Below are 24022 nucleotides of genomic sequence, written 5' to 3' on the forward strand. Positions count from 1 at the left end.
AGGAGGAGAGCACAATTCTTGGCTGAGAGGTTTAGATCTCGATAGATAGATCTAGATAGAGGTCTAGAGCGTGGTAACGCTGCTGCTGCGCTGCTACATGCGCCCTGTGCGGGTCTCCAGCAGATGACATCATCTGCCAAAGCCGCAGAAGCACCAATCAGCTCTTTGCGCCCCTCTACCCACCAAATAACCCAGATAATGACCATTTACACCACCCTGAGCCCCGGATAAGCCCTGTGTCCGACCCTGAACATTTGCCGGGTCAGATTCCCGGGGAACAGTACCCGTGTTATTTTTTTTTCAGCCCATTTACACCATGCCCTGCCCCGGACTGGAGCGGCAATATCCCGGGTCCAACCTCTGGTGTAAAAGGGGTATAATATTATTATATGTATGCATGTATGTATGTTATGAATATTATGTTTATCTATGGTCATGCTAGGAGGAGGAGACAGCCACCGAAGCGATATCAACGGCTTTCAATGAACTGATTCAAACTCACAGTGGAGGAGAGGTGCCCCCTTGGGAGCAGGAGCCCAGCAACAGATGACTCCGTTGCCTCCCAGAGTTCTGCCTCTGGTATGACATGTGTAATAGGCATTACGGTTGTAAATTTTTGTCCCTGTATCCACCTTGGAAGCAGTGACGTAACAAGGGTCCGCAGAGTATGCGGGGAGCTCTGTCCATGGGGGCTCCAGGAAGTTGTTGTACCGGGCACAATATTTCTCTTGGCAGCCCTAACAGTAATGACTACAGCTGTGCACCAGCTAGGTGATTTCGAAAATGTGGACCAGTGACTGGTTTGGCCAGTCCTGCTATTAATGATGTAAATAGTAGTATAACATAAGTATAACATATCCAAGGGACTACTGGGCATGCAATACAGTAAGCGCACATTTTACTCTCATTTGTTTTACTTAGATGGTTGTTTATATTATTTATGACATGATCACTTTTCAAGACAAGTTATATTTACAACAGCTTTAATTACAAGCTCACTAGTACATACTGTATCTTGTTATTTCATTTCTGCAAATACCAATAGAATTTGTCCGTACAAAAAGAATGTTTATACAGAAGCATCATCATGTGGATAGCATTCACAACAAAGTAACACTGAAGACTTTAATAGGTAATATGTACAAACATTGGAATAGGTCAAATAAATTTACATTAGGTTTAATATCTGTTTCCAACCAGTGAATACAGAACTGGATATATTGTAAGTGTAGATTTCAGGGCAATATATCCTGTTGGCTCTGTTCGATCAAAGGGAGGACTGCTTCTTTGCTGTGCCTTACTTGATACCATGTAATGGAAGCATGACTTTCTGGGTAGGCTGCAGCGTGTTCTCATGTTCTCAGCCTCACCGAATAATTGGTGCAGAACGATCATCGGTTACAGTAGGGCGAAGCTTAACGGTCGCAAATGGGTTTGTTCCCCTGGAGGAATGAGAATATTAGAATTGTTCTGAAAATTAGAATTGTGTAGATTGTTCTGAAAAGTAGCTATTGCGTTCTGGTGTAGCTTTATTTGGGACATACAGTAGGGGTTATCCTTATGTGAAACTCATAGGGGGGAATTTACTAAGATGGGAGATCTATTTCAGATTTGATGTTGCTATGGGCAACCAATCAATTAATAAGAGGTAGATTCTGATTGTTGCCCATAGCATGTGAAATATATATATATATATATTTGTGTGTGTGTGTGTGTTCATTCTAGCACCCGCTATCTTTGAAAACCCATGCAGTTCCTCTTCCCTGCCTGGGATGTCGCTGTCTGCTGTGGTGTTCCTAGCACAGGTCTGGTTTGCATATCAGTGCTGATATACAGACCACACTGTGCTAGAAGCACTACAGCAGACAGCGACACCCCAGTTAGGAAAGCGGAACTGCATGGATTTTCAAACATGGCGAGTGCTAGAATGACCATTACATTATATATATATAATCATTGTACAGGTTGCAGAGTATTAGACAGCTGGGAAAAGGAAAGTCCCTCTATCCCTTCTACGCACACTCTTTGTTGTACGATTTCTAGCAATCTTGATCAATTTAATTAAACTGTGTACACATGGGACTCAGTCTTAGTGAAAATTGCCTTGCCTGCACAGTCTGTTTGGCCAGGCGATAGTGACGCCATGGGACTGCGCATTGCTATCGCCAACAGTGTACACATGGGGCAATTCTGGCTAACCTGCTACCAATTTTTACTATCTAGTCAAAATCAAATGGTCAAATTGCACACTTTAGACTGGAAACCTGCCATTTTGCAGATCTCCATTTAGTGCTTGTTTCTAAATTATTTATGACTTGCCAAATTGCAAATGTAACATTTTAAACAAAAGCACAATCAGATGATCAGAGTTACTTGTCAAAATTGAAATGTGGAATTGAGGGGGAGATGTATGAAGCAGTGAAAAGAGTGGAGAAGTTTCACAAGGCAACTAATCTTCTGCTACCTATAAAAGTATAGAATACTCTTGATAAATATCACAACAAGAAAAGATAAGTATAAATGTGGGTGCACTGAAAGTCTAATAATGACCCATAAAATATAACTTTTAATGATTTTCAATAAAAATATTAAAATAAGAAAGATAAAGAAAAGAAAATATAAGATTTAAAACATAAATGGCCGCTGCTAATCTATGGCCAATGTTTGCAGGGGTAAATTGTCCCTGACAGTGTGTTCAAGGGGATTCGGTATGAAATCCCGACAGGGTCAAAATCCCGAATGGGTCATAATACCGACAAGGACAAAATCCAGACAGGGACAAAATCCCGACATTTAAAATCCCGACAAGGACAAAATCCCGACATTTAAAATCCCGACAAGGTTAAAATACCGACGTATAGAATGTGCAGGTGAAACTGTCAACATGACTTTGGGTCGACAGGTCGCGAGGTCGACATGGGTTTTTTCACTTTTTTTTTACCCGAATGTCGACACAGTCGACATGGACACAGTTGGAGGTGAACCGCAGCCCCTCGCATCGCTCGCAGTGCTTCGGGCACGGTGCCTCGCTGCGCTCGGCACACTATTTTATTCTCCCACCACGCCCTAGTGGATGGTAGTGCATGAAATACCAGCTGTCGGCACAAGTCGGGTCAAAAAACAGTGAAAAAACCCATGACGACCTCGCGACCTGTCGACCCAAAGTCATGTTGACAGTTTCACCTGTACATTCTATATGTCGGTATTTTGACCTTGTCGGTATTTCAAATGTCGGGATTTTGTCCTTGTCATGATTTTGTCTTTGTCGGTATTATGACCCTGTCGGGATTTTGACTGAATCCCGTTCAAGGAATAGCTATATATTTTTTTTTTAACTCTGTAGAATATATAATCACTGGCTTTATATTTAGCTTTTAAGTGAAACTTAGTATCTGAAAATAGTTACAGACAGTTATGTAACAAGAGAGTAATTGTATCAGTTATGTATAAATTGCTGTTTCCAGAGCTCTTGAGCGCCAAGTGCAGTTATTCTAAAGGCCCATACACACTAGGCGATTTTGAGCTGAAAGCCGCTCAAAACAGCAGGTTTAAGCGTCTTTCAGCTCAAAGCCGCCCAGTGTGTATGGCCCGGCAATGAGCGGTGAGCACTGCTATGCACTCCTGCATCATCGCTGGGAAAGCCAGGGGGTTTGTGTGCATATGCCGGGGTGGCGTTACAAGGACTCGGTAAGCTGTGAGTTTGGCAGCTCACCGAGTCAACCAGAATCACCCCATATGTCTCCATACTTAAAGTATGGTAACAGCAGCCGCTACTATGGAAGTAATGCTACTAGAAGATATCAGGGATACCTCCTGCGCTACATGCAAAATTACTGGCTCTTTACTTTGAAATTATAATTGAATGTAATTATAACTAAGTAAAAAGAGGTGATAAAAAAGGCCCCTAAATCACTTCTTTACGTTAAGGTTCTAGATACACGCATACTGTAGGCAGGCAATAGGAATGCCATATATTGTCACACCTCATCTTGTTTACAACAATGATAATCCAATGTCTGGGAGATACTGCATTGAAAAGTTATTAGTGGGCAATATCAGAAATCATTTATTGATGTGTAAGGGTTATGAATAAATTCATAATTCATGAATAAAGATGAGATAAATACGGCACATATTAAATTGATATAACAATGATTATTCGCATGATTGTAGTGACTCTTACCTAGGGAACAGCTCCCCGCGCAGTCCTCCGCCAGACTTCTGTGAACAGAAACCGGGGGGAAATAGTCAGACAAACATAACACATAACCCACCACATGGAGACCTCTGTGTAGTTAATCTAGCCACGGCAAAACATCCCTACGTCTGCTTGTGGTCACCACGCTGCAGCATGAGCGGAGTTATATATATAAGCCATACAGTGTACAGTGTGTAGTACTGGACCAGCAGTCACGGCCATGATAAATGCATGTGTTGGACTTGGAATGGCTTTGTTATGCATGCTTAGGACTTACCCATGGTAAATTACGTACAGAACTCATCATCTGTTAAGCAGAATTTGGAAAACCTCAATCTGCTTTCTGTTATAAATCTAAAATCGCCAATCAGTTCATTTAGAATCGTTCTGCTCATCCCCGAAAACCAAAACACACAACACAGGAATGGTGACACACTGTGGTTTATACTGTGGTTCCCATATATTTACTGCATATCTCTAACCCTCCCCGTCTGCCACAGTGTGGGATCCCCATGCAGGGCCTGGCAGCAGTAACATTGATCATACGGTTCAACAATCAGAGCCGTCATCTTGTATCCACCAGAAGAGTGGCTCATGGGTCATGGACGTAAGGATGGAGCTAAAGGGACCCTGCTGGGAAGAGAAAGGAGGGTGAGTGTATGTGTCCGGTGAGTTGTATGTGATGTAGTGAGGAGCTAAAAATGTAATATATCCTGTATTCTGCAAGCTAAGATGGTGAAATGTCTGTCAATGTGGTAGTGTGTAATATTATGTGTAAGTTATATGACTTACGGATATTATACTAGAATATATTATACTACAATATTACATGCAGCACCTACTGTAGCTCCTGTCAATGACTAAGAGCCAGCACTGCAGCCACAGCACTCTCCGGGAACAACCCAATCTCTCTGACCCTTAGAGTGTCAAAAATGTGGGTTTGGGTAGTGAGACACTCCCTCCCACAAAGCCACGCCCCCGTGTGAAACTATCACCCCCGTGTGAGGCTACACCTCCTTTCCTCAACTGGTCACACTGGGTGTCATCAGGGTGAGTGACGCACCTGGATAGCATCAGTGATTGCCTGTCTAGCCTAATCCTTACAAGACTGTACCGGACACCAAAGGTTATGCATTATCCAGCTAAACTAGTAATAAAAACACGTACATTTCTGCCAACAGGTCTGTGAAGACCACCAGGAGCTGTATGTTAGTAAAGTGCTTCTGACTGGGTTGTGGTTGAGCTATGTGCATCTCTCTGCCAGAAGAACTTGTGCATCATAAATATATAGGCCCTTATTCTGGTTCACTTGCAAAGGCAATTCCTTCTCAAATGGACAAAACCATGTGCACTGCAGGTGGAGCAGATGTAACTTTTGCAGAGAGAATTAGATTTGGGTGAGTTATTTTGTTTCTGTGCAGGGTAAATACTGACTGCTTTACACTGCAATGTAGATCTCACTTTGAAGTAAAATCCCACCCAAATCTAACTCTCTCTGCACATGTTACATCTGCCCCACCTGCAGTGCAGATAGTTTTGTCCATGTGAGAAGGAATTTGCCTTTGCGAGTGAACCAGAATAAGGGTCATAGGAATTGCTAAAAACATTCTTTTTTTGCTGAGTTGTTGGGAATCAGTTTGTAGCCCGGGCTATCTTCTAGTGCTCTTACCTTTACATTATTGTTGTTTACTGAAGGTTGTGGAGGGGCTGCATTGGACTCCTGTCCTCTTTGGCTGTGTTTGTTGGTTGCTCTCTGCTCCATGGCATTCTGCCTGTAATTCTGTTGCTGATAGTTGTCAGATGTGTCCAGGAGATCACTAGCACTGTGTGCACTGCGCATGCTGGATGGCCTGCAGAAAGAGCTCAGTATTGTGGTGACTGCGTTCAACGCATGTCAAAAGTCTGTTTCTGTATGATCGCACTCATCTAAGAAAAGACTGATATACCACTAGTTACATTGGGCAGTATTCAATGAGAAAAATTCTCCGTGCATGGCGAGAGATTTTTTCTCTCGCCATGCACTTGCCCTGTTCCGGAGGGCTCGCTGCCACTCCTGCTCCCACTATTCAATGTGGTTAAGACTCGCCGCCACTCGCGGCGAGTCTTAACCCCTGCAGCGGATGAGCGTCCGCAGCAGGGAGCTGGCAGGGAGCCGGGGGACGGTGGCAGCCAGGGAGATTAAAGTCTCCCTGGCTGCCCCAGAACATATGTGGAGGGGAGGAGGGCTCCCCGGGACCCAGGCAGCACAAGCTGCCCCCCCTATAGCCAGCGGGGGACCCAGTATTCACTGCACCCGATCGTGCATATGTAATGAATATCTAATGAGCGGCTCGAGAGCTTAAATTAAATATATATTCATGTGCTATATAAGCACATGAATAAAAATAACATGCCCTTTCACAGAAAAAAAATCCTGATTTTTTTTACACCAAAATTTAAAAAAAAAAAACTTTTAGTTTTAAAGTTCACATTCCAGTTCTCCATGAAAAGATGGAGAATTGCTACATGGAGAGACACGGCGAAAATCACTTAAAAAGACGGCGAAAATATCACATTGAATAGGGTGGTTCACTTTTGGAGAGCAAAATGCTCCTTCCAACGCGAAAATAGCACAAACTCGCCATAAAACACGGCAAATTTTTCTCATTGAATACTGCCCATAGATTAGACCCTTCTCTGAATATCTGTCTTACCTGGAGTGGAGGTCTGTGTCCAAGAATCTTACATAAGCCTCAGGGAACCAGCCAGTCCTGTGTGGATAACAAAGGAGGAACAGAGAGGGATCATTTTCCATCTAATACATATTCCTGCCAGTGCTCTACAATGTCTCTTAGCTGCAGTATATCCCAACTGACTTCAACAGAATCCCATTATGCCTTGATGGTCTCCTTGTATGTAACAATTCCATCCCCCAGTTGTTGTTCTACAATAATCCCTTAGATGCTTCTGGCAACACATATTATAGTGCCAAGTATTCGCCGGTTTTTAAAAGATTTTCGACCCATTGGTATGGGGAAACATGGGTGTGAATTTGCCAAAACATGTGGATTTGTGCCAAATTCTCTGATCTACGTCGTTCCCGCTGGAGCCGGATTTTTTCCCAGGTGAAAAATCATCACAGAGATTGAATAAGGTGAAGCGAATTCACCCTAAAAACAGGTGTAAAACCCGTTTTATTTCTTCACTCATGGATTCAGGGCCAATCTATGCATCTATGCCATTGTAAATTCTGTACACCCAACACCCAACTTACGTGGATAGACCCTCAAGTCTCCCATATAGCCAGCCATTCTGAGCTTCTGGTACCAGCACCGTAATCAAATCGCCTTTAGAAAATTGCAGCATGGTGCGGTTTCCTCCTGGGTTGTGGTCTACGATGGCCTGAACCCTTCTATTTCCTGCACTTACTGAAGCCGCTACCACTGCAGCTACTGCCACCTCACCGAAGGAACTAGAACGGCCACGAATGTTGCTCAAGGATCCTGCAACATAAAGGAAGAATTGGTACTTGTTTCCTAGCACGGCGCCCGCGATTTTGATTGTATTGATCGCGGCCGCAAAAATCGCGTCGATCGCATCGCATGCCAACCAAATCGCATGCGATGCGATCAACGCGATTTTTGCATTGGAATCAATGTCAAATGGTCCCTGAGACCCAATTTTACATTGATTTCAATGTAAAAAGCCCCAAAGCCCCCCATTTTCATTGAAAACCCCCCTCATGGGTGAAATGGTCCTCCATTGTTAACGCCACCCCACTATTGACGCCAACCCGAAGCGTGGCGAGCGCAGCGAGCCCGCGAGGGGCGGCGGTACGCATCCTCCGACCTTTTCATACCCCCACTATCCACGTCGGCGTGGAGTTGATTTTATAAAGTGTGGCGAGCGCAGCAAGTCACTGAGCCCCCGAGGGGACGCGCATAACTTCACAGGTATATGCGTCCACTCACCACGCTTCGGGCTCGGAGGCTCGCTGCGCTCGCCACACTCTATAACATCAACTCCACGCCGACGTGGATAGTGGGGGTATGAAAAGGTCGGAGGACGCGTACCGTCGCCCCTCGCGGGGCACGCTGCACTCGCCACGCTTCGGGTTGGCGTCAATAGTGGGGTGGCGTTAACAATGGGGGGACATTAAGCATACTTAATACCCATGAGGGGGCATATACAATGAGAAATTGGCCATATTGGCCCATTTCCCATTGTTCCCTATGTAAAATTGCGTTGATCGCATCGCATGCCATTATAATGGCATGCGATCGACGCGATTTTAACTTTAAAACTCATTTAACATTGTTCTCTATGGGAAAATCACGTTGATCGCGTCGGTCGCATCCCGTGCCATTATAATGGCATGCGATGGACGCGATCAACGCGATTTTCTCTTTACCAGCAATTAAAGCTGGTAATTGACAGAAAATCGCGTCCATCGCATCCATCGCGTGCCTTAAGTACCTTAACTTAAGGCATGCGATCAACCCCGACTTCGGCGAATTCGGACTAGTTTAGGACTATGCGCATGGTATTTTATGTGCATGGGCAGACTCCCCTTTGCGAACGGCTTTGGAGACTTGCATAGTTGCCAATAAGTTTACAAGGATCGGGGGGGGGGGGGGGGGGCGTGACGGTTGTGGATGTCAGCCGCCCGCCCTGTCTTCATCACGCCGGCTGCAAAAATTAGTTAGCTTCCAATTACTTTCAGGTTTTTTTAAGTATTTGGAAGGTGAAATCATTTGATGATCGGCAACCATCAAATGGTCTCCAGCGGCGGAGACATGCAAGGGGATGTGCAAAAAGGGGAAACGTCAATGGCATATTCAGATAGATAGATAACTTGCATTATCTATAAAACAGGATTCTGTATATTTAAAATGGTAGGATAAGTATTCAGGCCTTCAGCTCACCAGCAGATGGGGTACGTTCCAGACCTGTCTTAGTCTCAGTTGGACGGTTCACCATGGCTAGGACATCTACCACAGATCTTGGTGTCTAAAGGAGACAGTTATAATTATATTGGAACTTTGTCTCTAATTACAAATATAACATAGGAGTAATAAATGTAATTTCTGCAACATAACATTTTATTAGCAGTGTCTGGGTTGGGCTGTTTACATGGAAATTAACCAAGTTTGCCTACTTTCCTGAAAAGACTAGGAGGCTCCCAAAAGCCACCCTGCAGTTTGCTGCATCTGTCAACACCCCCACAGGGCAATGGTCCACAATTGGTGTCTGATGACATGGTTCGCACTGAACTTCATCATCATGGTCCAACCTCCTACATATAAGAATATACTGTAGGTTGTAGTTCCAATTGTGCAGCAGGGGCGGGGCCACGAAGATTAAATCAAGCATCCTGTTCCACCCCTAATAAGCTTCACATCTCACATGCCTCCAAGCCCCTGCTCTGATGTTTTGGGGGCAGGCAAAATATCAGTATCTATGAATGGAACCTTTACTGCCACACCACACGGTGGTGCTTCACTTGTCTGAGTGCAGTATTTATGCCTACAGTATGTGATCCTCAGCAAACACTTTCACTAAAACACTGCAATATTTACGATCTTCTTATTCAGTAATATTTTGAGAACTGTATGCTCTGGACCTATGCAGAGGCGTAATTCTGGAAGGCAATTAAGTCATCTGCTGCGGTGCTCCTATTCTCAAAGGGGGCACCTCTCCTCCCCTGCAAGTTTGAATCAGTTAATTGAAAGCCATCAATATCGCTTCTGAGACTGATCCTCCTCCTAGCAGGACAATAGATGGCACACTCTCTTTATTCTAATCAGAATGTTTGCAAGTGTCACACCCTGTATACATACATATCACCAGCCAGCGACTGTATGAAAGTACCAATGCAGAATTCAAGCAGTGATTAAGGAGTGGAATGCAGTATATTACAGTGCCCAACTAAGCTGAGTGGAGTATGTCCATGTCTCATTGTGATGCGTCAAGATGGCACTGCATATGCACAGAAGACCAAAAGGCCACCTTGGTAAATGACTTGTTGCCTCCCCAAAGGAGCATCATGGAGGCTGAGCAGTACAGCTCTCCAGGTTTCACCAAAGTCCACTTGCCATTATCAGAGAGCACAGAATTGGTGTCTACTTACCATATTCATAGAGTCCCTTGGGCTTGTGGTTTGCCGACTAGGTGTATAGCTCTGAGACTGAGAAACTGGGACAGTCTGACCTCTGCTTATATCAATCTGTTCTTTCCACGTGGACACCCGTGTGTTCAGCAGCCCCTGTGCCTGAAAGCAAGGTGAGATCTAAGTTCAATAAACATGAAGACATCAGATATTTCCATGGCTTTTTGGAAGTGACAAACCTTAATTCAATTAGTGTTCTTTGTATTACAGTTTGATGTGCAAAGCTTGCATAGAAATAGAGATGCACATTTTGTTAAGATGAAAAGCTTAAATTGTTGTACCTTCAGGCTGGTATTCCATTACCCATGACTGATCGTGGGGAATTGTGTTGCTAGGGGCTATTTAATTAGCTTTGGAAAAGGCATCATAAGTCAGATTGACACACAGAGGGATGGTGCTGGACACAAACAGGGGGATGTCGCTGAAGACACCCATGGGGTTTGGTACTGGAGACACACAGAGGGATGGTGCTGGAGACAAACAGGGGGATGTCGCTGAAGACACCCATGGGGTTTGGTACTGGAGACACACAGAGGGATGGTGCTGGAGACAAACAGGGGGATGTCGCTGAAGACACCCAGGGGGTTTGGTACTGGAGACACACAGAGGGATGGTGCTGGAGACACACAGAGGGATGGTGCTGAAGACACACAGGGGGATGTCGCTGAAGACAACCAGGGGGTTTGGCACAGGTGACACATAGAGAGATGGCACTGGAGATATAAGGGGTGATGGTGTTGGAGACACACAGATAGGACCTACTAGGACCACTGGTATGGTTAGAGAAAAAGGCAGGGGTACAGTAATCTTTAGCAAGACACCAATTCTAAAAAAAAAATATAAGTTATACAAATGGTAACAAATATATTGTATTAATATAAAATTGTTTGATCAGGGAAACTCACATTTTGCCTTGCCATAAAACCTCTCTTACTATGCATTATCTGCTTGACTCTCTTGCTTGATGATGACATTTTATTTTTATGCTACAGGTAGTTTCCAGACCATTTAATCTCCTGCACAAATAGTGAATACCAACTCCAGACACTGCCTGTCCAGGGAAGAGCAATTTCTTCAGAGCTTCCTCATTGCAGAGAAATCATTTAGGTAATTAAACCATCATTCACAGGAGAGGGGCAGGGAGAGCATAGCCAGAGCGCTGGACAAGTGCCCAGCATGATGAAAGCAATGGGAGTATCTGGCTGTCATGACTCTTCACGTGAGGCCATGTGCCTTCACCACGTGCAAATGTCTCAATCTACACTACTAGACTGGATACTATAACTGGATACTGTCAGTAGGAAGTAATGATCTGCCAACCTCACCAGCATTTAGGGACACTTTGTGGATATTTTCACTCTACATTACTCCATAACTACCTCCCCACCAGGAGAAACTGTTCCTTACCGTTCCAGTTATATAAAAGGGAAATGTCTCCATAGATGTCTACAGTAGCATTGGGTGTGGTCTTCGAGTTTGACATTTATGATGTAGACACCTCTATAATGATATCATGTTTAACATGTTGATATTATTAGAGATGTGCGGTTGGGTTCTCCAAAAATCCAAATCAACACAAATCTTGAGAACCCAACAAACCGAAACCCACTCCTGATCTCCCGTGGAGATCCAATCTGAAGCAAATCCTGGGGCTGCATGCATTGCGGTGCAACAGCCATGTGGGATGCCGCCCAAGCAGCTTGGTGAGGGGTTAGCAGCTCCCCGGTGGCTGACAGATTAAGGAGTAGAAGAAGCAGCAGTGAGTATTGATGGGAGCATTGTGCATTAGGCACTACGGGGGGCAATCTGCATAACACACTAAAGGGGGCATTCTTCATGTGGGACATTCTGTATATTGTACTACTGAGAGAATTTTGAATATGGCTCTACAGGTGGACACCACAACTCCCTCAATGCTCCGCACCACTACTCCCACCTTCCCTGCTCCACACTACTACACCCAACCTACCTCCCTGCTCCACACTACTACTCCCACCCTCCCTCCCTGCTCCACACTATCACTCCAACCCTCCCTCCTCCGCATTATTACTCCCACCCTCCATATCTACTCTGCACTATGACTCCAACCATCTCTCCCTACTCTGCACTATTACTCCCACCCTCCCTCCCTACTCCGCTCTTGATGGGGAGGGGGGCCCCAGAGATATCAGTGTATGGGGCCCCAAGATGTCTGTTGCCAGCCCTGCACATAGTTGGTCATAAATCATAACCCCCCCCCCCTGCCCCGTAGGGTCAAAACCCCCTCCCTCGTAGGGTTAACAACCCCCTCCCCCCTAAGGTTAACAACCCCCCCCATAGGGTTAACAAACCCCCCATGCGGCCAGTACCTCCTGCCGCCAGCGTTTCTGTCTGCGGGTCCCAGCTGCTAATAAAGGAGGCGGCAGCGGTCTGCTGTATGGGGACCCGACATAAGCGCCACTGGCAGGAGGTACTGGCCGCACGGGGTTGGGGGTTTTGTTAACCCTACTGGTGGGTGGTTGTTTTGTATTAGCAGCCGGGACCCGCAGACAGAAGCGCTGGTGGCAGAGGCAGACAGCAGCGGGTAACCATAGCCCCGCAGACCCACCGGCACCCACACTTTCTCAGCCCCTACCCGCCACCGCGGGGCTATAGTTACGCCACTGATTTCTGCATTGCTACTGAAAAGAATGATAAAATATGTGGTGTTATATAAATAAATTATTACAATAATAGCAGTAGTAAGATTAATAATAATTATATGAAAAGAGTATTTTTTTCTTATGTGGGAAATATATGTGTGTAATAATTGAGAGAGTGAGGTTTAATTCCAAAATATCCCATATACACCTTTTATGAGTGGGGATGCAGTGGGGATGCAGTGGGGATGCAGTGGGGGGAGGGTGGGGCACCAACTGTTTAAAATTTGAATGGTTTTGAATTATCAGAGCAAACTTTTATTATGTGTCATTTCTATGTATTGTAATTTACCAATCCAGCATCTTGTTGTTCTGATGTCCTCACAAATATCATAAATTGTTTCTGCGGTACTTATGTAATATCTGGGCTCCCGTTTTTCTTATGAGACCACGTCCGCTCGCCACGCTTCGGGCGCGGTGGCTCGCTGCGCTCGCCACACTATATAATATCAACTCCGTGCGTAGTTGGATAGTAGGGGTATGAAAAAATGGGGTGCATTTAACATGGGAGCCCAGATAATACATAAGTACCGATGCTTCAATAAAAACATTTTTACAAAACAAAATATATAATTATATGACTGCTTGATTAGCATCTCCAAAAAGTAATCAAATACTGTAGCATCCTGGCTTTGAAATACACACAGTAGTCAGGATCACTTACACGGTTGTGGTATTGCAGGAAGGAGCTACATAGCAGCCAGTGTCTCTCTGCCAGGAACCTGTACCTGCGCTTCTCCTCCAGCTCCGCTGCTCGCTGACTTTCCCGGGCAAAAGTAAGCATGTCCAAATGCAGTGTATCTACTCTATCCTGTAGGCACAGAACCCGTTGCAGAAAAGGGGCAGATTAAAGCGACGTATCAGAAAATTGTATTTGAGGACATACATGGAGAAACAAAAATTAGACCTACACATTGATACTTGTATAATTAAGAATAAAATAAAAGAATAAGGTCACCGGAAATGAGTAAAACCCAGCAATGTACAGTTTATCCTAAGCCCAGTGTTGGGAGAATCGGCAACAAAAATGTTCTTCTCTCTTTCTGGGGCCCAAATATTTATTCACAGCTATCGCCATCTAAAGATGACATTAGTCCACTGTAGCCTATCGGCAAACTTTGCTTGGAGAGGGTTCCCCCAGAATTCTCCTCGGTAATGGCTGCCACAAATACATGGTCAGTGTCCTTTGGCCATTCCAGATACGAAAGCTGCAAACTGTACAGCCAATTTGAGGGTCCTTAGGATGCACAGAGCAGTGCAATAGTGTCCCACCCTTCACTATCGTATTACAGTATGAGCCCAGGGAGGGTGGGTGGTGGATGCACAGGGCCCACTTTTGTTGTTGTCAAGCAATACCATTTTACATGGCCTCTCCTAAACATTGTGTGTAGTATACGAGGGGTGTGCAGTAAGTTTCCAGATGTGCAGTGCATAAGTAGAATAATCTCTCTGGTTGTGAACTGTAATCTCTGACTAAAGTCCTAGTGAAATATCAAGGCACAGAACTACTGTATATATAAGCAAGTCAGCATGTTCACTTCAACAGAGGCCACTGGAAAGCTAGGATATTCTACGACTATAAGATTGCTCTGCGCTAGCAGGAAAGTTTTGACCAACCGCAAGCTGCTTTTGGGGAAGGGAGAGCCATTCCTGACATTCTATTTGAGTAGTTTGCAGAATTTTGGCATGGAAGAAAGTCCCTTTGTCCACATCATCAAGGACAAAGTTGCTGCCGTGCTGGCCTCATGTGAGGTAGACACCAGGGTGATTGTGGCCCAGTTAAAAAGGATGTAAGGCATTTCATGAGGATCCATCCACTTAATAATTAGCAAAAACATTGTCTGAGTAGCATTGCTGGGTGCTCCATCAGTTGAATCGATGGCAGGAGGACTTTGTGCCTCAACATGCCGGCCAAGTTTCTACAGTTCTACAGTTTCAAAAACGAGACTTCTGATGAAGGAACTTATGTTCAGAAACGCGTTAAGTGTGCCTCCGTTTTTATCTGACTGACTCCTTGGTGATCCTGCTGCTTTCTGGTGCCAGCAACTCCTTGGTCCGGACCAAGAACTGCTGCCCTAATTCCACCTGGGATACACTGGACTGTTTGCTGTTTTGCCTTGGAGAATATTTGAATGTTTTAATTCTGTCTACGTCTGTAAGTGCAAACTCTCATTAAAATGTTATATGTTTGAGACTCGCTGCACTATTTCTGCTCTTTTTGTATTGTAGAGCCTATGGAAAATACACTGGATAAGTGACTTTTTATGGGTAATTACCCCTTAAAGTGGTAACCGTATCACTGTATTTGTGTGAATCACTTATTGGTGTACTGCTTTGTTGTCAAACATCACTAGCGCTTAGAGCCATATTTCTTTTCTGCAATCAAAAACGAGACCAAACAAGTCACCCCAGTGGATCCTAGTTGGAGGTATGCCACACCAGCAGTTCCAAAGTGAGTGCTGCGTGGCCAAGCAGATGTTGTCTGTTTAAGTAGTCAAGACTTTACCAAGTAATTACTTTACCACTCGTGCAGTAGGTCACCATAACTTGGGACTGGTACACCAACCAATGTCAGCTGCAAGTGTTGCGGTGCTCTTCTCCAACCTGAGAATGCCTCTACAAACAATTCCAGAAAGTGGTGGAATTCTGGCCCATGACACATCTAGGAGCTGGGTCATCTGCCATACAGTCCAAACCTTACCCCTTGCAACTTCAAGTTCAGGATGCATGGGATTCCCTTTGAAACACCAGAAGCTGCAGTGGAGGCCTCTTTCTAGCATGTAGAAGACATTCTTGCTCTTAGACTGTCCAGCTGCATCTCCAAGCGATTTCAGTGCATGCAACTTTGCATAGACTCCTCTGACAAATACTTTGAATGTATGTAATGTTCAAATTGTTTTTAAATATAATATTTTTTACATCTGGAAAATTATTGCACACCCCTAATAATGTGCCCCAATTAGTTCTCCACTTTTACCATCACAGATCCCACCTGTTGACAACCATGCAGAAACTTACTAATTACGTCATGTCCCCAGGTATAATAAGACATACTCTATATAATACATCAGTTTAGGTGTTTAGGGAAGTAAACCAGATAATAGGTATAAAACAGAATGGGCTCTACCCTATTATCAGCACTGCTTCACTGCTGGTAATAGTTCGGCCAGGGCTGTCCTATTAGCCCCATTGCTGGCGTCCCTTAGCCCAGATACCCAAGTGTTATCAGGTATTATGTATCACATGCCCGAAGCATGCAAAGCCTAATCCCCGATAAGCAGCCACCACATGGATGACACATGGGATCGGGGACTTATTCCTGATCCTTTGTGTTTTCGCCCGATACCAGGTACAGTATATTTTCGGCAAATAAAAACGTATGGAGGAAGATTCAGGGGAAATGTGAGGAAGAATTACTTAACAGAAAGAGTAGTAGATAAGTGGAATAGCCTCCCATCAGAGGTGGTAGAGGCAAATACAGTAGTACAATTTAAACATGCTTGTAATAGGCATATTGATATCTTTACAAAAAAATAAGGATCAAATATGTTTTGAGGTAACATGCTTAAAAAAGGGGCAGACTAGATGGGCCAAGTGGTTCTTATCTGCCGTCAAATTCTATGTTTCTATGTATGTTAATTCAATACCGCAATAATGACCATCAGTCGTTAATTACGCTATCCGACTGTTTTTATCAGCCAAAAATGATATAGTTGCTGAATGAATAGTTGCCCATGTCAGAATTAGTCAACAGTAATGTAAATTATTTTATTTATTTGTTGTTGTGTGGGTAAGGGTCTGGCTACTGCCCTTACCTTCATATTTTGCAGGTTGCGATCTCTTTGCCTCTCCATTCTCCAGGCCTCTGACATGCACTTATCAAGTGTGGCCGCTTTCTGGCGATACTCCTTTTCATAACGGTTTTGGCTGTCCTATTGTAAAGTAGTTGAGATAGACACAATATTGATTGGGCTCAGGTTCAGTTAGAGAAAACATTAGGAATATAAGAGAATGCAGGAATCATCTTATACTTACACGTATAAACTGCATGTCCAGCTTTGTGTTCTTGTCCATTTGCTGCACAATCTCCCCATGTAACGTCTGAAACTGGAACACAAAAAATACTTGTTTTAATTTTGAAAATGTTGACCTTATCAGACTATTAGATATTTTTTACATCCCTCATTAAATATCCTTTAAATATGAAATACACAATAAGCTGTGTTTCAACAGATTGGAGCATACACAATACATTTTTAGTTTCTCTCCCAAAGCATACCTCCCGACTGTCCTGATTCTAGAGGCACAGTCCATCTAAATAGTGAGTGTCCTGCTGTCCCACCTGTTGGCTGCAGTGTCCCTGGGGGGGCCAGTGCATGCTGGGAAGCTGGGGACTATCAAGCTGCACAGGAAGCACTGAACTCCCCCAAAATGAGAAAAACGGGGGGATTGCAGCTGTAGGCCCCGCACCACCTTCCGAGACCATGCCCCTTACCACATATTCACCCCTTACCCGGGAGTGGCAGGTCCCAATTTGAAGGGATGAAAAAGTTGTGAGGTAAACCTACACTGGTTTTTACCATGTCCCCAATTTGCACACGATGAAGAATAGATTCAAGGTGATTTGTGATGTACTGTAGTTCTGATTTACCATACGTCCATTAATAGTGATGAATACAATCAGTATAAGAAAAGGGAGGGGATGGCTAGGGTTAAGCCTTAGGCCTGAATATATACTATCCCCTATTCTTACAAATGGCTGACACTGCCAAAATGCTAAATCATCAACATAAACTGTACGTATACTGTAATGTTATTCTGTCTAATAGAATCTTTCTAAGGTGGATATTCAGTTGTGGGTGAAGTGTGCAAATTGTGGTTGCCACAGCGGTTCAGTGGCAACAATGACAGCCCAATTAGGTGCCGTGCTAATTTTGGCAAGCGAATCCACTTGACCCATAATTTAATTCCCCCCAAAGAGTTTATTTAATGCATTAATACACAGGTTCTCAAAGTCGGTCCTCAGGACCCCACACAGTGCATGTTTTGCAGTTCTCCTCACAGAATCAAGTGAAATAATTAGCTCAACCTGTGGATCTTTTAAAATGTGTCAGTCATTAATGAGTGCACCTGTTGGGTGACCTGGAATACGTGAACTGTGTAGGGTCCTCGGATCTGAATTTGAGAACCACTGCATTAATACACTGCTCAAAAAAATAAAGGGAACACTTAAACAACACAATGTAACTCCAAGTCACACTTCTGTGAAATCAAACTGCCCACTTAGGAAGCAACAGGTGGAAATTATAGGCAAATAGCAAGACAACCCCAATAAAGGAGTTGTTCTGCAGGTGGTGACCACAGACCACTTCTCAGCTCCTATGCTTTCTGGCTGATGTTTTGGTCACTTTTGAAAGCTGCGGTGCTTTCACTCTAGTGGTAGAATGAGACGGAGTCTACAACCCACACAAGTGGCTCAGGTAGTGCAGCTCATCCAGGATGGCACATCAATGCGAGCTGTGGCAAGAAGGTTTGCTTTGTCAGCATAGTGTCCAGAGCAGGGGTGGCCAACCGGTCCGAGGTAAAGAGCCGAAAAATATCGGCAATCAAGCCAAAGAGCCGACATCATGCGCACGCCTTTGGCGCGCGCTGCAAAAAGGGGTGTGGTCAGGGGCGTGGTCAGGGGAGTAGTCATATGACACAGGGGGAGTGGCTACATGACAAAACTTTATGCCCCCCAGTGCCAGATATGCCCCCCACAGTGCTAGGTATGCCCCCATTGCTACACATATATGCCCCACGGTGCCAGATATGCCCCCAGTGCCGTACATATATGCCCCACGGTGCCAGATATGCCCCCAGTGCCACACATATATGCCCCACGGTGCCACACATATGCCCCCACAGTGCTAGTTATGCGCCCAGTGCCATATATACCCCCACAATGCCACACATATGCCCCCACAGTGCTAGTTATGTGCCCAGTGCCAGATATGTTACCACAATGCCACACATATGCCCCCACAGTGCTAGTTATGTGCCCAGTGCCAGGTATGTCCCCACATTGCCACACATATGCCCCCACAGTGCTAGTTATGTGCCCAGTGCCAGATCTGTTACCACAATGCCACATATGCCCCCCACAGTGCTAGTTATGCCCCCCGTGTCAATTTCCCAGCAGCAGCACTCACCGTTGTTGCTGCTGCTGCCGGGCGGGGAGAGGACAGTCTGGCGTCCCCCTGCAGTCCGACTCCTGCATGTCATGGAGGGGAGGAGAGCACAGCCCAGCTCACGTCTCCTTCCCCCCTCACTTCCCTGTGACTGGTCCATCCATGACTCAAAGCTTGCGGGCGGGCTCCTGATTGGCTGCCGGCCCTCGAGCTCTGATTGGCAGACAGCCCAGTCACAATGATGCACACTAAGGGGTAGGAGAGATGCGCAATGCGCGCTCTCCTCCCCTCAAGGAGATGGATTCGGGCCGGGGAACCGGCAACGGGGGGACGGGGATGGAGGGCAGCAGGAGCCGCACTTAGCAAGGGGGAGAGCCACATGCGGCTCGAGAGCCGCGGGTTGGCCACCCCTGGTCCAGAGCATGGAGGCGCTACCAGGAGACAGGCTAGTATATTAAGAGACGTGGAGGAGGCCGTAGGAGGGCAACAACCCAGCAGCAGGGTCGCTACCTCCACCTTTGTGCAAGGAGGAACAGGAGGAGCACTGTCAGAACCCTGCAAAATTACCTCCAGCAGGCCACAAATGTGCATGTGTCAAATGGTCAGAAACAGACTCCATGAGGGTGGTATGAGGGCCCAACGTCCACAGATGGGGATTGTGCTTACAGCCTAACACCATGCAGGACTTTGGCATTTGCCAGAGAACACCAAGATTAGCAAATTCGCCACTGGCGCCCTGTGCTCTTCACAGATGAAAGCAGGTTCACACATGTGACAGACGTGACAGAGTCTGGAGACGCCAAGGAGAACGTTCTGCTGCCTGCAACATCCTCCAGCATGACAGGTTTGGCAGTGGGTCAGTAATGGTGTGGGTTGGCATTTCTTTGAGGGGCCGCACAGTCCTCCATGTGCTCGCCAGAGGTAGCCTGACTGCCATTAGGTACCAGAAATGAGATCCTCAGACCCCTTGTGAGACCATATGCTGGTGCAGTTGGCCCTGGGTTCCTCCTAATGCAAGACAATGCTAGACCTCATGTGGCTGGAGTCTGTCAGCAGTTCCTGCAAGATGAAGGCATTGATGCTATGGACTGGCCCGCCCATTCCCCAGACCTGAATCCAATTGAGCACATCTGGGACATCTTGTCTCGCTCCATCCACCAACACCACGTTGCATCAGACTGTCCAGGAGCTGGCAGATGCTTTAGTCCAGGTCTGGGAGGAGATCCCTCAGGAGACCATCCGCCACCTCATCTGGAGCATGTCCAGGCATTGTAGGGAGGTCACATAGGCATGTGGAGGTCACACACACTTCTGAGCCTAATTTTGACTTGTTTTAAGGACATTACATCAAAGTTGGATCAGCCTGTAGTGTGTTTTTCCACTTTCATTTTGAGTGTGACTCCAAATCCAGACCTCCATGGGTTAATAATTTTGATTTCCATTGATAATTTTTGTGTGATTTTGTTGTCAGCACATTCAACTATGTAAAGAACAAAGTATTTAATAAGAATATTTCATGCATTCAGATCTAGGATGTGTTATGTTAGTGTTCCCTTTATTTTTTTGAGCAGTGTACATAATTGCATAACCTTTGGAATGTTTCATGAGTTTCAGGGATCTCTCCCAGACCCAATGGAGCAATCCCCCATTTTAACAGTCATCCTAACCCAATCCTCCCTCCCATATACCACAAACCAGTGGATTCCACAAATGGAGTCAGGGCCTCACTAATGATATTCTCTGCAGCCTTCTTCTCACCTCTAGTTCTCTGTCAAGATTTCTTGGAGAGAATAATTTGAAAGGGAGGAAGCATATATGTAATTTTTCTTTAAGGTCTCCAACATGCATGTTCAGTGGTTGCTGGGGCATGTGCCTCTGCCCACCAACTCCCACTGCTAAGAAGATTGGACAGACCTAGCTAGAACGGAGCAGGGAGAGAAAGGGTACATCCGGGTGGGACAGAGCAACAGAGAATGGGGGTGGTGCAGAGCAGGTATATGTGCAGGTCAGAGCAGCACATAGAGAGTGTAGGTGTGTGAAAATATAAAACGGGGGAGACACAGAGGTTACATTTTTGTTATTAAATAAATCTGTGAAATATGTTAATAGTTCTTACCACTACATTTATACCAGCACTTGCTGTCCGGCAACTATCAGCCATCTGGATGAGTACCTCACCTGTAATTTTAATAGTCAGATAGTTAAAGCTTTAAATATATTTAATAAACATGTTGCAGTTTCATGTGCAGGGTGTAAACTAATACCCGTTTTACACCAAAATGCAGGGTCGCGTTTCACTCCTTTTATATGGCGTCCCCACTCGGGAGACGTCACCGGAGGTGGTTCCTGGGCCGGCACACGGAGATGACATCTTGAAGCACGCGCATTGCTATGCCCCTACACACAGTGGGATCTAGTGAGATTGCTTAGAAAATTCCCCTAAATCGCTTTATGCACCCTGCACAATTCTTTTTTTCCACAAGGGCATGGCCATGCCCCTGCCTGGTAGCCACACACCCCCCATATACCAAAGCCCTCTGGTGAGAACGTCCTCTCGAGTGCATACACACATTTGACACCACAGCCTTCAATATGGCCTCAGTCTCACATTACTACACTGTGCTGTTAGAGATCTTTACATGCTCATTTCCATGCTCTCTTTGACTTTCGCATTGCCTTCATTCCCGTCCCTACATAGCTCCTGACCTGACCTATTCCAGGAGGGACAAAATGCTCTCTAAAAGGTCTTCCCTTGCAATATAAGATTGGTGTCACCTGTTTTGAACTAATTAATTGATGAGAAAGGAGTTTCACCACAGGTGATGGGCAGGGCACACAGAAATACTCTGTGTCCCTGTGACCGTTCTGATCTACCTGGCTACATACTGGTAAACTGAAGAGAAAATGAAGACTGATTACACAAGGGGAGTAACTCCCAGAGGCAACGGAGCCACCAGCCTCTGGACTCCAAGCTCTGAAGGGGCACCTGTGTGGTTCACAGCAGGATCCAAGTGTGACCACTGCTCTTCCAACACAGCACTGCAGCTGCTTCTGCTGCAGAGGTAATCGGCTCTATCCCAGGAGCCCTGCTAATAGGGGACAAGATGGCTCCCTTCTGCTACCACTTAGCCTGCACTGCAGTAAGCAATGATCCCTACACTGCTACTGGACTGTGAGATGGGACCCTCCAGAGAAAGCTGGTTCTGTATGCTGCAGATGGCTAAATCTCATGAGGCTGACCCTGACCTACCAACTGTTGCCACACAGTTTACACATACAGATATATACATGTTTTTTTAAAGGGGGGGCAGAGGCGGATTTAGAACTACTGGGGTTTGGCAAGATACCGGTTTGGGGTCCTTCTTAAGGTGGCCATACATCAGAAAGATGTTGTACCCAATCATACAATCTCAATTGATTGTAAGATGGATTGTATGCAGATTGTGTGCACATCTTGTGTACACAAATCATACAATCAATCATCAGATGGATTGTATGACTGATTGTATGATGGATTGTATGCAGATTGTGTGCACATCTTGCATACACAATCATACAGCAGATGGATTGTATGACTGATTGTAAGATGGATTGTGTGTAGATTGTGTGTCCAAAAACCACCAAGGACTGCCGGGGATTTCAAGAGAAATTGTACACAATCATGAGCGCAATCGATCTTAAGATCGATCTTTCTGATGTATGGCCAGCTTTAAACAATCAATAGCTCTATATTTATGCTGCTGATTGCAGACAGCATCGATAGAGTACCATGATGCGTTTGTAGTCTATCGATAAATTCTCAGCTACGTGAACATCGGCATTGCGCACAAATCTGAATCCGGCTCTGGGTCTTTTGGGGAAAGGACTAATATCTGTGTCACATTTAAAGTAAATGGACTGCCCACCTACAGTGGATGAAACCATTTGGTGTGTCCAAATATTTTTATCTTATCAAAGGGATTTTGGGAGGTCCATGTGATGTCATAACATCATGCGGTAGTCACTCAATACTCCTCTGGGAACATTCTGGACTGCCAGGATATTTGGAGCGATCCCCTTGGGACACGCTGGTCCCTAGGCAGGCGCCTAGGTTGCCTTGTGGAAATCCTCCTCTGAGGGGGCACCAACATGCCTCCGGGCAACTGGGAGGAACTTACTCCTCTGGATTACACACAGGTCTTCTGACGGTACTTGTGTACTAGCACGGCGCCCATCGCATCGCAAGACACTAAGGCATGCGATGCGATGGCAGCCGATGTTATACAATTTTAAATTGTATACCATCGAATTGTATGGCATTGTATGCCATTCTATCGCATATACAATGGTTTGCGATTTAAAATTGTATAAGCACCCTAATGGGGGCTTACAATGTTAAATGCACCCCCGCGCCACCCCCACTATGAACGTGAACCCGAAGCGTGGCGAGCGAAGCGAGCCCGTGAGGGGTGGCGGTACGCGTCCTAGGACCTTTTTAACATTGTAAGCACCCATTAGGGTGCTTATACAATTAAACATCATATAGGGGCTTATACAATTTTAAATTGCATCGCAGTGCATCGGGTGTATGCCATGCAATGAGATGCGATTATATGTCATGCGACCAAATATCGTGGGCGCCGTGCTAGTACACAAGTACCGTTCTGACTCAATAGCTGTATTTGACTCTAGTCACTCAGTTATATAACTGCTATAAACTTTACAAACTATAATGGCCATTAAAAAATGATGATAAGTATGTAATAAATACTTAACCTTAAGCATCATTATTATATTGGATAAGTACAGTAAGCATTAGTTTCCCATTACAAAGTATAAAAACATGCAA

At 45.2% G+C, this 24022-nt stretch overlaps 1 protein-coding gene across 1 annotated transcript in view; it reads right to left on the reverse strand.

Annotated features, from left to right (window-relative positions):
• Positions 1–930: 930 nt before the first annotated feature.
• Positions 931–24022, reverse strand: part of BAIAP2L2 (BAR/IMD domain containing adaptor protein 2 like 2) — a 31403-nt gene continuing 8311 nt past the window's right edge. The window contains exons 4-14 of the mRNA XM_083158033.1: positions 21311–21372; positions 17060–17131; positions 16840–16956; positions 13689–13835; positions 10308–10448; positions 9103–9187; positions 7452–7680; positions 6892–6948; positions 5868–6048; positions 4184–4221; positions 931–1442 (exon numbers count right to left, since the gene is read on the reverse strand). Of these exons, the coding sequence (XP_083014159.1) occupies positions 1367–1442; positions 4184–4221; positions 5868–6048; positions 6892–6948; positions 7452–7680; positions 9103–9187; positions 10308–10448; positions 13689–13835; positions 16840–16956; positions 17060–17131; positions 21311–21372 (1205 nt within the window). The 3' untranslated portion in view covers positions 931–1366. The remainder of the gene's footprint in view (positions 1443–4183; positions 4222–5867; positions 6049–6891; positions 6949–7451; positions 7681–9102; positions 9188–10307; positions 10449–13688; positions 13836–16839; positions 16957–17059; positions 17132–21310; positions 21373–24022) is intronic.

This window comes from Crinia signifera, chromosome 8 (genome assembly GCF_055691185.1).
Source record: "Crinia signifera chromosome 8, ASM5569118v1, whole genome shotgun sequence".
Taxonomy (NCBI): Eukaryota; Metazoa; Chordata; class Amphibia; order Anura; family Myobatrachidae; genus Crinia; species Crinia signifera.